Source organism: Zalophus californianus, chromosome 5, assembly GCF_009762305.2.
Source record: "Zalophus californianus isolate mZalCal1 chromosome 5, mZalCal1.pri.v2, whole genome shotgun sequence".
NCBI classification, from domain to species: Eukaryota; Metazoa; Chordata; class Mammalia; order Carnivora; family Otariidae; genus Zalophus; species Zalophus californianus.
The window spans coordinates 148,448,314-148,465,336 of NC_045599.1; the positions used below are offsets into that span (position 1 = coordinate 148,448,314).

The following is a 17,023-nucleotide window of genomic DNA, read 5'->3' on the forward strand; positions in this document are numbered from 1 at the left end:
CTGTGCTCATGGTAGTAAATTATTAAACAGGTTCAATAACTTTAACATTTCAAATCAGTCCCATGTTGATAAGTATAAAGTGTCTCTTTTTCCCTATTAACAGTTAAGTGGCCCATCTGTGGTTTCATCTGCAAGAAGAAAAATATCATAGAAGACTTGACACTTTGCCTTTGATTTTGGAGTAAACATACATTTTCTCCGATATGCGATAAATACCAGAAGAATGGATAACGCAAGCAGAAGGACTGATTTTGGAATTCCTTTCTATTGGGCTTACTTTTCTCATATCAAATGATGTAGAGCTTTCTTGAGTCTTTCCACTAGATTATCCTTTGCCTATTATATAATCTTGCCAGCATCAAAATATTGCATCACAGGGTATAAAAAGTAGGCGGTCTCCATGAAACACTAAAAATTCCCAGAGGCCAAAAATATCAAAACCAGATGCTCTCCTTAGGGTGCAACTTCTGTTTTCTGTGCTTCTTTTATATTATCAGCATAGATTAGCTTGGGATAACCTGGAGCAACAGAACTGTTTCCCAGGTGTTCCTCCAACAAGACAGGTGAGTTGCTTACCATAAATATTAGATGGGAATTTTGTTCAAGTTTCTCACATAGAAGAAACTTCTGCAGAGTTTTATTTCACCATTTAGCTTTTCTACTGCCATTATATAAATAGACATTTGCATATATTTAATTCATTAAAAGAATCTCTGCTTGATTAATTGTTGTACCCTATTTTATTTTTTTCCCTTCAGAGCAGAATGTCTAACTTGTTAAAGAATGAACAAATAGTCGTTAATGCTATTTTTGTGAGCTCCTATTACCAATTTCCTGCGTTGCTGCATCTGACAGTGACTCCCATGAATCTCTCCTTTTCCCCTTGGTCTTGGATCTATAATTGTTGCTTTCTCTCTAGAGGAGCCAAAATACACATTCACAATATGGCCCTCATTGCAATCTTACAAAATATGTACTGATTTCAAGCACTTTAACTAAAGGACCTATCTGAAAATACTTCAGGCTCATTATAAATATATTTTTTCTGGAATTGATTTTAATTTCTCATTTGAAGGAACCTGGCAAAAGGATCATGGTGAAATGCAGCATCCTGAAATACCTTGCCCTGAAATTTCTCAATAATATCTGAGCATCCTGAGAATTTAAGTCATCAATATGAGACAAAATGGTGCAAACCATGGAAGTAATTCTTGAACTTCAATCTGATGGACTCAAATGGCAAACACTTTTGAGGATAGCTCTTTCATGAAACCATCACTCTTCATTTTTTCAACTTTCAAGAAGAAGGTAAGCGTGATTCAATCTTTCACTAATGATTACTGAGAATAAGGTGGTGATAAACCTCTATGTGAGCTGTGACTTCTCCATCAACAGAGACAATGATATCATCTATCACTTAATACAATGGAGGAAAGTGGTGACTAAGAACAATGTAAGGTATGACTTCATCAGGGAAGGGATACCAAAGAAAAACTACACAAGTGACTATTTAATAAAATAGAAAAAAAGCGGGCACACAAAAAAACATATTTTGCTGGCTGGGACAAAAGTGTAGGTAATAATCTTTGATGATGCAAGAGCCTGAGCAGAGCCTGCATATCTGAACCAAACTGCGCACAGGGTGTGATGTTGTGAGAGTCTCACGTTCTGCTACCTCTACTGGATGCACCCCCCGCTACCCAAAGGTCTTGGGTAACATTTATAATAACATTTACTGCTTGAATTATTCAGGAATGGCACTGAGAAAGTCTCACTGGCTGGGACTCTTGTTGGGCACTTTATGCCCAATTTGGTTTCCTCAAGAAGCACATGCTGTTGAGATGTCTCTGCGTGGACTCTGACTCTCAGCTCCTATTGAGGTGACGGAAGCTGGGGGAAACAATGAGTCCTGTAACATGAGCATCCAGGATTGCCTCACCTCGTCCCTTCTGTGAGCGACAAGTAAACTTCTGAAGGAAGTAGGAAGATGACGCTGATAGAAAGAGTATCTGGGGCGATTATCCAACTATGCCAGCAGACAAAGCAAAACATTTCTCTGTTCCATTTGTTCGCCTCAAGGAAGAATGAAGTCTGCTGAGGAGGTAACTCTGGGGATGGCACGGCCGCATTCAACCCTCCCTCCTGCCACCTCAAGCTCCATGGCTTGGTCCGGGTGGCAGCTGGTATCTCTTGCTTAATGCGACTGCATCCAAGTTATCAGAGTTCCATGGCAAGACCGGCGACTGAGCACTTTCTTAACAGGACACCATTTTGGGTTTGACCAACGTCACACTAAAAGAGAACACAACCTTACGTCAACTCAGGCGGTCTGCCTCCAGAGTGCACCCTCTTCTCGGCCCCTCCAACACTGTGTGGAAATAAAGCCAGAGACAGATTCCACACTGTGGCCCCTCATGTGAGTGACCTTCCATAGAACTTCTTGACACCCTCATGGATGACACATTGCTTAACTGTGGCAGTGCATTACCTAATGATCAAATCAGATACCCATTTGGTACCGCCTTATGCTTTCTTCTTTAACCAGTGATGATAAACAACATAGTTAATTTTAAAAAAAGTCCTTCATACCTGGGAAAATCTCCAGCTAGCCTATGCTCAGAGATCATTCCAACAAATCTGCCACAGAACCAACACGAAAGGCAAAAAAGCCACATTTACGTAAAGGCAGAAAAAGCCACACTTACTTACTAGCTGAGTGATCGTGTGTAGGTAATTTGGACAGTTCCTTTATCTGGTTGAAATAGGATAAAGGACTTAGGTCATCGAGTTGATCCAGAAATAAAGAAAGATAATGGCCTCGAAAAGAGGACCCCATCCCGTGATTATGTCGCCTTACATGCCAAACAAAGAACTTGGCAGATGTGATCAAATGAAGGACCCCGAGATGGGGAGATTACCTTGGATTATCCTCATGGAGGGAAACAGTAGGGCTAGAGGGAGAGAAGAAAGCACAACAGACAATCAGAGGGTGAGAGAGAGAGAGAGAGAGAGAGAGGAGAGGAGAGGGGAGGGAGACTAGAAGAGTCTATGCTGCTGAATTTGAAAACAGAACGATGGACTAGGGGTCATGGAATTCAGGCAGGCTCCAGAAACTTGAAAAGGCAAGGAAACAGATTCTCCCTCAAGCCTCTCAAAGGTTAGCTCATGAGCCTGATTTTGGACTTCTAACTTCCAATGATGAGAATAAATGATTGTTCTATTTTAAGCCACTACCTGTGTGGTAATTTGTTAGAGCAGCCACAGGAAATGGATACAATATACGTAAAGGACTAAAGAGACTACCTGGTACATTACAAAGAGTAAAAAAAACAAAACAAATAATTCCTTCTTTTCTCCTTTCCCTCATGAAAACGGACCAAATCTAGCAGCCCAAATCTAAAACCACTTCAACAACACTTTTCCTGGCATCTTCAAGGACTTATGTAACACAATCTGCAATGCCCTAATATGACCTGCTATCATACTAGGATAAACATGGATGCGTTCATGATCTACCCAGCCATGAACACAAAAGGACCCGTTACTTATTACACTGAAGTCTGCACAGAGGAAAAACAACTAGTCCCCAAGGAGAGCCAGGAAGCCTACTGGCTCCCTACCCCATCCCCTCCCCGCCGGGGTACAGATCCCCGTTTACCGGGGGCTGTCTGTGCCTGGCTTGACCGGTGCTTTCCACTGGAATGCATAGTCTGTCTTATCCAATCTATAGCATGGTTCCAGATGAAGGGAGGCCACGTAAAAACTCTCTGAATCACATTAGTTTAAAATGAAGACAATATATACATGGAAGAGGGTTTATTTTCTTTCCATTAAAAAAGCAAATCCAGTTTTTATGACTACAGAAGCAAAATTTATTTCCACTGCCCATGCGGTTAGGAGAGAAAGTTCTTGTTTTGCTCTGAATCCAGCTCCCATCAATTCCAGAGAGTCTATTACAGACTCTGGGGAAAAACACTTGCTGTTTTCTCAGCTTTGATAAAGAACTTTCTATCTCACAGACACAGTGCTCAAGAAACGGCTGTGCCGTTTCTTGCAGGATTGAGACTTAAGACAAAAGTCAAAACTCCCTGAGAAAATACCTTCTAGCCCCAACTGTGGCCTTGATGCCAATGCATTACATCTCCCACCCGGTAAAAAAAATCATAGCTTTTAGTGTTTCTCCGTGAGAGCACTTTCACGGCAAGAATATAACTCTGCGCAAGTCTCTGTGAACATTTTTCATTCTCTCCGCTCCCCAAATCTCACAGCACAAATACTCACTTTATTCAAACATGGTTTTTAGTCTCTAAAAATTCATCTCATTTGCATCTGAGGAAAATACCACAATATCTGAAGAAAAGAAAGCAAAGAGCGGAGCAAGGCTGAAAAGGTTTCGGAATTCCTAGACACCTCCCAACAGCTTCAGCTGCTACAGACCCCGGCAGGGTTGTCAGCGTGGGGCTTGCTGGGCTCACCTGAGTTGGCTTTCCTCTCCATGGAGTAAGGTCAACGTTGGGTGACGCTGTGAAACAGGTTCAGGAACGACTAAGATGGCGGCTGCTCAGCCAAGATGGCGGCTGCGCAGCCTCTCGGAGCATCAGCTCCCTCTGAGGCAACTGCCCATGTAGAATACTAAAATAGATGGCACTTACGGATGCTGAAGCAAATTCTTTTGCTCAGCACACACCCTGGTCCTTGAATGAAGCACTCTGAAGGACACTGCTGTTTACCATAGTGACTATGGATGAAGCAAAGATGGTCAGGAAGTGACATGTGGAACCCGTGTACCTCAGTTTGGTGTGTGGCTGTACCAGGACCCACTGTCTCAGGGGCCGACCCTCTGTGTGAAGAACACACAGATTGCCACTGGCTAATTTGTATATATTTCCTTATATCTCTCAGATCGTGTGTGCCTGATGTTACTAACTAAGAGAAGTTTTTGTTCCCACTTAATTACAAGCCAGTCTGAAGAAAGAACGAGCATTCATTCTAACTCTAGAAACACATTTTCCAAAGCCCTAACAAGAAAAGTACCACGTTCTGCGCACCAGACCCTGGGAGCAGATTCCCAACTTCAACAGCAAAACACATTTGTGGTATGAGATTATATTTTATTAAACATCTTTACTACAAGGTCTTCTTCTTCTTTCAAAGTGTCCCTCTTCTCTTTACTTATTTTTTAAAAGGTTCCTTTGTAAAACGCTAGTAAATGCCCTTATAATGCCTTATAACACTCTCACAACGGCCCCACCCACAAATTCTCTAGCACACAGGATGCCACCGCTCTAATTCCGGAGCTACTAAGGACACCGTGTGGCATCGGACAAGTTGGAAGCCACTGTGAAAGGCTGACACTGGGTTCTGGTTGCTCAAGGACTCTTGAGAGAAGTATGTAGTGCAGATGAGGTCAGTAGCCTGACTTACTGCTTTTGTCAGAGCTGGTACTATAAATATTAGGTTATATAATCTGTCTACTTGGAATGTCAGTTCCCTCAGCCTTGGTGCGATTTTGAAGTAGATTTTGGAGGTGATGGAACAGAAAGTTAAATATGTCTGTCAGGACCATCCTGATAGAGTCCCTGCTGTTTTTTGAAAAAGGAAGCCATCTATCCTAAGACATCGGGACTCTACAGAGAAAACAGTCATGAACCCTAAGGGCTGCTTGTTGAAACTGTGGAATTTCTAGAACCCAGATTTAAAATACTACTGAACATAGGTAAATGAAAACATACTGGATGATGGTCCCAAGTTAACAACTGTCTATACTTCTTTAGGTTGAATCCAGAGTTTGATATGCATAGAAATCAAAGAACTAAACATTCGTCCCTAAATACCTTTGCTATACATGCTGTAACAGAAAATGCTTCCTTTTTAAAGATTTATTTATTTGAGAGAGAGAGAGAGAGTGTGTGTGTGTGTGCAGGGAAGGGAGGGGCAGAGGGAGAGAGAGAGTCTTAAGCAGACTCTGTGTTGAGCACAGAGCCCGATGCGGGGCTCGACCTCACGACACTGAGATCATGACCTGAGCTGAAACCAAGAGTCGGACACTCGACCGACTAAGCCCCCCAGGTGTCCCCACAAGATGCTTTCTAAAAATTAACTATGAGATTTGGTAATAATACCAGTGAGAATGCGAAGTTCACAGCCACACTCCTAGTGCCTGGAATCACTCCTGACAGGCGCTCGCTCAGTCAGTCTTTGTTGAGTGAATGAACTGAAATCCCTGTTTTCAAAAAGGAATTCGATCATTCTTCTTCAGTCTGTACACGAATAAAAGTCTAGCATCAAAGTTTAAAGGATGCTTTGTCGCTGCCACCACCCTGATACGCTTTGGTGAAATTCTGTAGAACGGACGAACTGAGCACAACTGAACAGATAATAATGAAGCATCTTCTATGTGCCAAATGCTGACTGGTACAGCCTAGGCCCCGTGATGAGTGCTCTCAGAGAGGTGGGGTGGGGTATTCACAGAGGGGCCTGCTGCCCGTCACCTTTCTAGGCGGGAGCTGGACTCCTGGTGACAATACACAAAGCCAGGAATAACAAAGCCAGTCGCGAGCTGTCCCGCCATCGCCTGCCGTCTAGCACGTGAGACGGGGCCCCGTGTGTATTTATGGTTCCCCCTCCAAAGCATATCTGTTTCCTCTGCTCTCCACCATCCTTGACGACACCAGGGCTTGGCTTGCCACATGTCCTCCTTCTCTTCCTCTCACTTTTCCAATGCTTTGCCATAACCCACGTGTGTTTCCATGCACATCGGTCACCACAGGACAGCCCCCGTCACGACAACGAGCTCCCTGCTGGACCCTCCACCCCAGCTCCTATCACCTCCCTCAGGGACGATTCTGGTTACTTCCTGCCATGTGGACAATAGGCGTCGTGGGAAGCACTGTGCGGCACAGAGGGAGGAGGCTCAGATGTTAGCTAGGGCAAACGCTGTAACAGAGCACTGTGCTGTCACCAAAAGCGGGTGTCAACAAAGCGTTATTATTATTATTATTATTAATTATTACTATTACTGGAACGTCCCCAGCCACGTGTTGATGGCAGGTGGCGTGGTACTAGCATGTGGGGGGTCCCGGGGTCACTGGGTCTAGGTCTGCTGATGCCATCCCTGAGCATGGGCAAGCAGAGGCTCCAGATTCTTCCTGAGGCCCATGATGAATGAACGGCATGCTCGGTATTAACAGAAAAATGCATTTTACCTGCTGACGCTTTTCAAATTCCAGTTTGATCCGAGACTTGATACAGTTGCACGTGTCCTGATAGGTCTGCTGCAGGGCAAGCTCCATGAGATGCTTGTGGTAGGCTCCCGCCAGGTTCCCACAGATGAAAATGATCACATTAGCCAGGATCTAAGAAGACAGAAAGAGCCACTCAGGAGGGCGAGTGTTGCTAACTCGGGAACACAACAAGCACAGAATGCACATTAGCACCAGCAAGAGATGACTCTGCGGGAAGTCAATTTCATTTGTTTCCAAACTCACATTTTTATTTGCTTAAAAGAAACAGCTATTGCCTTCAGGGATTCGAGCCCCTTCTTGGATCCATGCCCTTTGATGGATGACTCTGCAGTCCCTCGCTTGTCTTGGGGCTGAGCCATGTGATTTGCTGTGGTTAATGCAATGGGCAGGGGGTAAATGAGTGCCAGATCCAGCCCAGACTCAGAAGGCCTGGCATATTTTTGGGTGGCTCTCCTGTGCTTCATGAGAAAGAACATGCTCTGGCTAGCCCACTGGTCCCAAAAAGATGAAAGACCCACGGAACAGAGCCAACCAGACAGCCCACAGTTTACTCTTGTGTGTCCCTGGGATTTTGTGGTTGTTACACAGCATTATTTCAGTAATAGGTGACTGATCCAGGCTGTTCTCACACCAAAACTGTACTCACTGAGTCTGGGTGAGTGATAGCCCCTATTAACATCTGTTTATATAGGAATATGGTAGACTCTCAAACCATATAAATCACTATTCTTTTGACGATAAAAAGTCAGGTCCACAAAAATTTGGGGGGAAACAGAAAAATTCAAAGAAAAACTAAAAAGAACCTATAATAGTCCTGCCCTGGAAGAACGCCTTGCTCTCCCCATGGCCTCGTCCCCACTCCATGTCCCTCTGCATCCTCCAAACTATTGCCAAACTTTGTTTGGCCAAGACCTCCATCTTGTTCCAATAGAACCGAATTCATTCTGAATGCAGGGTTTTACTTTTTTTTTTTTTTTAATTTTATATTAGATCAGATTTTTTTCAGGTCATAAACATTCTATGCCAACAGAATTCTGAATGCTTGGGTAACATTCGCTTCTATGACTGCGCAATAATTTAGTTTTATTCATACTATTCGACACTTACTTTATTAATATTCCTTGCACTGGCATACTGCAACAGTGATCACCGTGACATTAACGCTTTGGCTTCATGCTCCATCTTCTCCTTAGGTCGATTAGTGAAACACACTGAGTCAAAAGCCATGACTATTTTTAAGTTCTCGTTACATATTGGGAAATGGCTCCAAGGAAACACTCCATTTATACTCTCACCCACAGCCGGGGGCATTGTCTTTTCAGTGTGTCCTCTTGCCCAGCACACTATTCACACAGAGCAAGCGGCAGTGATGTATAGAACGGATGTGTATGGATTTCACTCTTATGTGTTCAGGGAAAGACTTGCAGTATAGAGGGTGGGTGGCTGCACCTGGATAAAGTGCCCCATCACCCCCTCCTCCACATGACCTCATGTCTCACCAAATAGGGCGCTAATGGCTTTTACAACGAAGGCAGGACATCAGCTCCCAGAAGCCCTGCATTCTCCCCTGAGAACCTCCCACTAACATCAGCTTGTTGCTCCTCCTGACTACCTGACTGGAGAGGCTGGGAGAAGGATCTGGACCCCACGAGCCAAGCTTTTGCTCCTCTCAGTGGGGCCCTCCCTCATCCCCTCTGTTCTCAGCCAGCTGAGCCTATGGACCCTCACACCCCAGTGCTGGGAGCAGGAGGAGGTGGGGTGATCCAGGGGAACGGTGTCACGTCCATGTGGCTCAGAGCCAAGCCACATCTCCCAACAGCTGTAACGGTAGCAAAGGGCATATCCTAGTCCCCACCCACCTGCTGGCTTTGCCTCACTCTCCGTAGGTTCTGAATACAGGTGGAAAACAGGGCTCCTCGAGCCCTGGGAAGCCCATTTTGGGGACGGAGGGCAAAGCAGGACAGTGTTAGACATGGGAAGGGTGATATGATGAGCTTCCCTCTGTGAATAAACAGACATTCCACAGAAGTGGGGGAAGGGCTGCTCATACCAGAAGGGCCTTCCAGTTGTCCATCAAGCCCACAGATCCTGGAGGCGGAGAGCTCCCACAGCTCGCCCTTGCTCTCACAGCAGCCCCCGAACATGTCCTTTTAGGCAACCCCATCCTCCTCCCGTAGAACTGATGATTCAAGTATTAACTCTGGACACTGCTGTCTGTCTGATGCACACACAGGGGATGTGCATATGTGATATGTTTGTCATGTGCGCACGCAGTATCCGTGTACGAAGTGTGTGTCATGTGTGATCTGTTCGCGTGATACATGCATGTGACACACACGTACCTCTGATACGTCTCTGGGTGCCGTGTGGGATGGACTGTGTCTATGGTATGTGGTTTGTGTGATGTCTGTGGACACGCTACGCATGTCACTCTACACGTCACGTGTGGCTCTGCGTGACATGTGCGTGTGCCGTGCACGTCTCTGGTGTGACAAATGACGTGCATGTATGGCACGCCCGTGATCTGAGTGGGAGGCATGTGTGCTGGTGCTGTGTAAGTGTGAGCACCAGCCCAGAGGGTGGGAGCAGCAAACATTTCTAACTGCAGAGGGCTCCCGTTCTGCCCCTAGCCATGCTTGCACCCATCACCTCTGTGAAGGTCAGTTACGTGAGCACAGGGGTTCGCTTGTGAAATCCTGGCTCCCGCCGGAGAAGGAGGCCTCCTCTAGCTGAGGGGATCAATTTCAGTGTCCTGCCCTCCGGCGCACTGTTAATTCGGCCCTGCCTTACTCTGCTTCTGCAAAATGACCGTCTACTTCGCTAGATTCTCCCAACTTCGTCACTGCTGGATTTGCTTTGAAGGCCGGTGCACCAAAGAATGCAGACAATGAGGAAAGCCAACACAAACCAGACTGCTCAGAATTCGAAAATGCTATCTCTTTCCTTATTAGGTACAGCTGAAACAATAACTTAAGTGATTATCTAGGGGAGATTTTTTTCTCCTTAAAAAAATGCCTTCAAAGCAGAAATGTCAACATTTTAGGAGGCGGGTTCCTCCAAAATGAGAACCAAACATAAGCAACAGAGCCCAATGACGCCATCAGCTGTCCCCGGGAGCCCCCTCAGCAGGGTGCGGGAACGGACCCCTTCTCTGCAAACCCAAAGCCACCCACTTGGACGGTGAGTCCTGCCTTCTGTTGAGGATCCCCGTTATCTCCTCTGAATCCCCCTGGGCCCCAGAGTGGGGCAGGTGTGCTGTGGCCCCATGGATGGGCTGCCCCACCCCGCAGTCCTGCTGTCGGGGCACCTGTGGTCTCTGCCAACCCCCCCCGCACCTGATGGCGGAGGTTGTGCGGCCCCCCCGGGGGGATGCAACCAGTCGACCCCAAGTTCTCAGCTCCCACTTGAGCCACCAATTCAGTGGCGTCCATTGCGCACAGGCAGCTGCGTGGGGCCCCTTTCGCAGCAGAACCACGGGCCCCGAGTGTCACAGCTCTTTATGACTGTAGTCACTTCTTCCCACTCACAGGGATGGCGAGGTCAACAGGCCGCCTCGCCCATCCGGGAACAACCAGGACACCTGCTGCACTCCAGCACTACCTCCCTGAGCAACTGTCACTGGGCCGCGCCACCTCCTCCTCCAGCTCAGGCCAGCATTCGAGTGGTCACATCTGGACCACACTCGCAGGCTAAAGCCGGGGTCTCCTGCAGGCTCACTGGGCCCTTGCCCATTGCAGGTGTGCACCAGGCAAACGCTTCCTGTCTACTAGGAAGCGCCCCCCCCATACTATAAGGGGAGCCTGTTGGTCCGAGGACAGAGGGGGCTCCTGAAAGACCAGTGTGGCTTCCTCGGTCTCGGCCTGACACTGCGTGTTGGCAAATCTGCACTGTCCCAGAACCGAAGGAAAAGCCAGCTTGTGGGTCATTCCGGATGTTGCACTGCTTCAAATGACATGGAATTGCAACACTTCCTGGCTACGGACAGGTGGAGAGAATGTATTCACCAACTTTTATTTGGATATGCAAAGGGAAATGCTTAAGAAATAATAACTAATAAATAAAAAACTAAGAGTTTTAATGTCAAGTCAAATATGGTATATTTTTTTCTGATGGAAAAAATTAATTAAATTTTCTGATACCTGGTTTCATCCCGAAATACGGTACTCTTTAAGATCAACAGAACTGGCCCCAGCATTTTAATAACTACAGAAATCGGGGCGCCTGAGTGGCTCAGATGGTTAAGCGTCTGCCTTTGGCTCAGATCATGATCCCAGGGTCCTGGGATCGAGCCCCACATCGGGCTCCTGGCTCAGCGAGGAGCCTGCTTCTCCCTCTCCCTCTGCCTCTCTCCCTGCTCATGCTTTCTCTCTCTCTCTCTCTCTCTCTCTCTATCTCTGTGTCTCAAATGAATAAATCTTAAAAAAAAATAACTACGGAAATTTACAAATGTGATTGATGTCCTAAAGCACCTTTCTTGCAAAAGGGTGCATTCACATAATGATTTTGTATAAAACCCAGGGCACCAAGGAAGTGATTCAGTTAAAATGGTCTTTTCAAAAACAATATCACAGCATTTTATTTTCCAGAAAACTGTTAGGCAGAACACATGATGAAAAACCCCATTTTCAACAACGTTGGATTTGTTTTATAACATCAAACCATCGTGATGCCTTCTTTTATCTCGTTGTTCCATTTAGCTACTTTTGCATCTGTCAGAGAACAGGAGAGGGAACATGGCCTCCCACGAGATGTCTTGGAAGAAAACAATTTGTTGAGGGTGAAAACATCAGCGAACAGTTTACCCTGAAAGGTCAAACCGGGCCTTGAAGGATCCGGGATGAGTGCAAGCCCTGTGCCGACAAGACGGTCAGCCCGGCCGCTCCCCACTCCCCACCCGCGCCTTATGTAAGTGGGGTCATCCAGCAACGCTTCTCAGAGATTCTCAGAACTGATAAATCCAAACACACCTTGCATCTTTTCATCCTCGCGAAAGCCCAGAAGATAAAACCACCAGGAGGATGGACAAGTTTTATTACTTCATTTTATAGGCAAAGAAACAGTCTAAAAAGTTAAGAGATTGGAGGGCAGGTCCCCATGCAGGCGAGGCTCTCAGGATTATTCCTGTCCCATCCCACACTGCCCCAGTTCATATAGGTCAGGCAGGTTTGTCCAGCGTGATCCGACCCTCTGCTAGGGCGTGGGGAAGGAATTTCCAGGGAATTTCTTAAGAGACGTGTTATACTGTAAGAAGCTCATAGTTTTTTTTTTTTTTTTCCCTTTATAAAGCGTCTGTATCCTATGCTATAAAGCACTTTGATCATTTAAGTTATTCTAAGTGGCTGTGTTTTGGAGGCCACCTGTCCATGGAGCTTTTAACTGGGGATGATGGCGTGTCTGTGTATGTTCAAAGGAAAGTAACACCGGGGGGGGGGGGGGGGGGGGCGGTCTGCTGCTTCTAATGGATCATGTGACCAAGAGCAAAGGACCTGAGTGTTATCTCACTTGAAAGGAGAACATTCAAGTGTGTGAGTCCTTAAACATCTGAAAAATTACCATGTGGCTTAGGTGACCACTCAGAAACTTTGCAACTCTGAGATTTTATGCGTTTTAAAGAGTTCAATCTTCCTGCTCTTAATCTTAGGGTAGGGGCTGCAAACTACAATGCCCACACAGGACAGCAGATGTACACGTGTGCTAAGGGCAGGCTCCTAGGAACAAGAGGAACAGCATCACTTAAGGACATCATTTCACCATGAATTAACAGTGCAGGGTCGAAGGAGAAAAGACACTATTGCACTTGAAATCGGTCAGCAGTTTAAGAAAGAGCAGATCATCAATATGCAAAAACACCAATTATAAGTCAAAAGAAAATAAAAGGAATACAAGAACGTGATGAAAAGAGCTGCAAATGAATATTCAGCAAGCTTGCTGCATCTCATAAGCATCAAATTTGTCTTAAATAAAACAATGCTCTTGCTCGGGAGAGAAAATGATCGGGTAGAATTTCCCTTAACGGAGCTCTCAAACAGGCTGCAGAGACTCCAAACGCCAGCCCCTTAGCCTTCCTTGCGACTCCCAAAGAATTAAATTTGCTATATGCCCTGGCCAGAGGATTTCTGCTTTTTATCATTTAGCGCAGACCAGAAATATTGTGCTTTGGATAATACCATCCAGTGATCTTTAGGTCATGCGTTAGAATTCTCTAATTCAAAATCTTTCCAGATGAATAGGAGTAGAGTCAGAAAGTCTGGTGGGCTGAATGTGCGTGTCCCCCTCCAAATTCATAGGTGGAAGCCCTCACCCCCAATGTGATGGCATTTGGAGGTGGGGCCTATGGGAGAAATCTGGGTGTAGATGAGATCATGAGGATGGGGCTCCCCTGACGGAATTAGTGTCTTTACAAAGAGAGGAAGAGACCAGAGCCCTCTCTCTCCACCATGTGAAGACACAGGTAGAAGGGGCCATCCGTAAGCCAGGAGAACTCTCACCAGGAGGTGACTCCTCAGGCACCTTGATCTGGGATGCCCCAGCCTCCAAAACTGAGAAATCAATGTCTAGTCTGAGCCACCCAGGTGGCGGTGTTATGTCATGACTGCCCAAGCACACTAAGACAGAAAGGTGTAATGAAAATCAAGAGACCTAGCACCTCAACAAGGGGTGTTATAGGGCTCTAAGTTCAAGACTGGAATTGAAAATCAGGAGGCGATTTGATGCAATTTGATTTCCTATGGAAATGGCCACTGAAAACAGACAGTAACGTTGGTTGTGACTTTTACAGTCCTTATTCTCTTTTATATTACACCTGTTATTATTAAGTCTTTTTGAATAGCATGCATCGGGTTATTCTTCCAGCCACATTTGGGTTGAAGGATACAGAATCTCATACGTAGATGGGGCTTAAGTCCAGTATCACAGGTAGGTAAGATGGAGGGGACGCTTGAGACCCTCGTTCATCTCAGAAGTATACCATCAGCTCATCAAAAGCCAAAAGGAAGAGATGAGCCTAGAAAATACTCAAGACCTTGATAGAAAGTTCCTCCCACAATGCAAGTCATTGAGAACGTGGCTTCCCAAGAAGGGAAAGCTGACTTCACCAAGCAGAAAACCAAAGTTGTGCTTCTGAGCTCAGCGTCTACAGAGCTGAAATAGATGGGGATGAGGTTGGCTTGATGAACAGTTGAGAATAACAAAAAAGAGACAAAACACAGAGTTTCCAATTTTCTGAACTCTGTGGGAGAAGACTACACCAGCCTCCTCCACGGAGATTGGTAACTCACTCTCCTTTCTGCAGAGGAGGGCACTGTCACACTGCTTATTCTCTTCTCTGTCTTTGACATGGAACAATCGTAGCATTCGGGGCTTAGCTCCTCTCCACGAAGGCAAGAGAGGAGACCAAACAAGTAAGTTGTATGGGCAGGAGGGAGCCACAGTACTACTATAACTCACATTGCACATTTCTCTGGCTTCCAGAGTGGGGCCCCTAGTTTCCTTTGTATTGTGACCAATTCTGCAGGCCATTTCTCCGGAGCAATGCTATCAGACATTTCTCTCCCCACTCCCTTCACTTTCAACAGAGCTCCAAGTCCAATTCCGAGAGCACCTGATGACAAAGCTCATCTCTGTCTGGTCCTGACCCTGTCTCCTGCCACCCAGCCTGCTGGTACAGTGACACTGGGCTGATTACACCTGCCATTTTGTTAATCACCCAATCAATGATTAACCGAACTTTATATCGTGGCTCATACCCCATAGACATCATTATCACCATGGTCTTTAGGAGTCCAAAGTGTCAGAACGTTAATTATCCCAAAGAGATTCCACTCTGCTTTCAGAAACTCAAGGGACCAGATGGTCCTGGATGGTCCAAGTGGCTACTAATTACAGGTCTCTGAATCTTCCCAAACTCTCTCTCCCATATGTAATGACACATGCACACACAACAGAACACATTTTAAGTGATATGTCTCAGTGTTTTTCACAACTTTAGAAATATGTAATTATATACTAAGTAAACTCAAATTTTACTAATCTTAAATCAGTTTTCCTAAGGCTCTGCACCAAGCAATATACAACAATTTGCTTAATTCTGGCGATTTCTGTGAACTTAAATGTGAAAAAAAAGAAAGAAAATTTAACACACTTTAGAGTGTCATTAATTCAGATCCTCTAATTAATCTGAAACAATGAAATCTAGCTTCATTTAAACACCATACAAAATTCTCTTCATTCATCACCACTTTATGGGCAACATGTTTGATCTGTACCCACTCATTAAAAAGTTTAAAAGCCAACAGGTATTCAAATTCAAATAACAAATATGGCCAAGGCTATCAGGCCCTTCAGTCTGTGAGGCTTCATTCAAGATGAAATGATAATTCTGTTTCATGGTGCACGTGTGAGATAAAGATTTCCTTTCAAGGAACACAGTGCACCAGAAGGGAGGCATGCCTTTTGTGGATTCGTGGGGTATTTTTGCATTGATGGTCTGTGACATGCTCCAATCCTATTATAACCTATACAACAGTAGGTAAATTTAGAATTTTTTTAAAAAGATTTTATTTATTTGAGAGAAAGAGAATGAGAGAGAGAGAGCACGAGAGGGAAGAGGGTCAGAGGGAGAAGCAGACTCCCCGCCGAGCAAAGAGCCCAATGTCGGACTCGATCCCGGGACTCCGGGATCATGACCTGAGCCGAAGGCAGTCGCTTAACGAACTGAGCCACCCAGGCGCCCCTAATAGAATTAAACAAACTAAGCACAGTGCATCCTCTGACTATGATTGAATAAGAGGACACTTTATGAAGATAAACAGACCTGAATGGAGATATCAAAAGTAACATGACAACAGCGGGACAACTCCCTAGGGAAGAGGCATAGCAACACAGGAACGGCATGGCCGATCTTGGGCGTGAACTTAAACGTGACATTAAGCGAGTGCGTTCACAGAGAGGCAACAGATTGCAAACTCCCGCGAAAACAAGACTCCAAATACAGGAGAAACACAATGAGCACTGTGATTCAGAAGGTCTACTTTTGAATTGCAATGCCCTTTTTAGTAAGGGCAAAAAATGTTCCACAAAGTCACACTGTAATTAAAAAAAGATAAATCACTGCCTGGATGCATAAACTGAAACCTCTTGTGAATAGGAAAACAAAAAATGCCCTATTACCAGCTAAACTTTAGATGTTTCCTTAATGATACCAATTATGGGAGGTGAGAACTGTTAGCAGCTTCCCCTTTAATAGAATAAAAGGCCGATATGAACTTAAAGACAGTCTCTCCCCAGAGTGTTCTCCCCTCTCCTACTCTTTAGGAAGTGATGTAATGAACATCTTGTCTCAGCTCATATTAAACCATCACCAGCTGTGTGTGGCATTTCTACAAAAGACTGACCAGCCCCAAATGTTGAAGGAATGCATGTTTTAACGCTTCAGTGGACTCTCTGATAATTTCTAAATGATCTGTCTTTAAAACTCAGTATCGTGTTGGTATGAACGGAATTGTAACCCCACCAAATTCAATTCCAGCCTGAACACTGTGTTCTGTAAGAATGCAAAGACACGTTTTTAATGCCGTTGACACCAGATCTTGATTTCTGGTCATTTTCAACCAGAGACTATACATTCGTTTGGCCCAAATCACCAAGAAGCATCTTTTGTTTTCCCAAACGACCCCGAGTACAGCAGTTATCCCAGGCGGCAGCATTCAAGGACCATAATCAAAAAGAGTGGACTTCGCTAAATGTGTGGTAGTCAGTTGGGGTGCCATGACGAAACATCC

At 45.3% G+C, this 17,023-nt stretch overlaps 1 protein-coding gene across 1 annotated transcript in view; it reads right to left on the reverse strand.

Annotated features, from left to right (window-relative positions):
* The window catches only part of ADCY2 (adenylate cyclase 2), a 401,408-nt gene that overhangs the window by 183,765 nt on the left and 200,620 nt on the right, over positions 1-17,023 (reverse strand). The window contains exon 4 of the mRNA XM_027607059.2: positions 7,206-7,355. Coding sequence (XP_027462860.1) covers positions 7,206-7,355 — 150 coding nt within the window. The remainder of the gene's footprint in view (positions 1-7,205; positions 7,356-17,023) is intronic.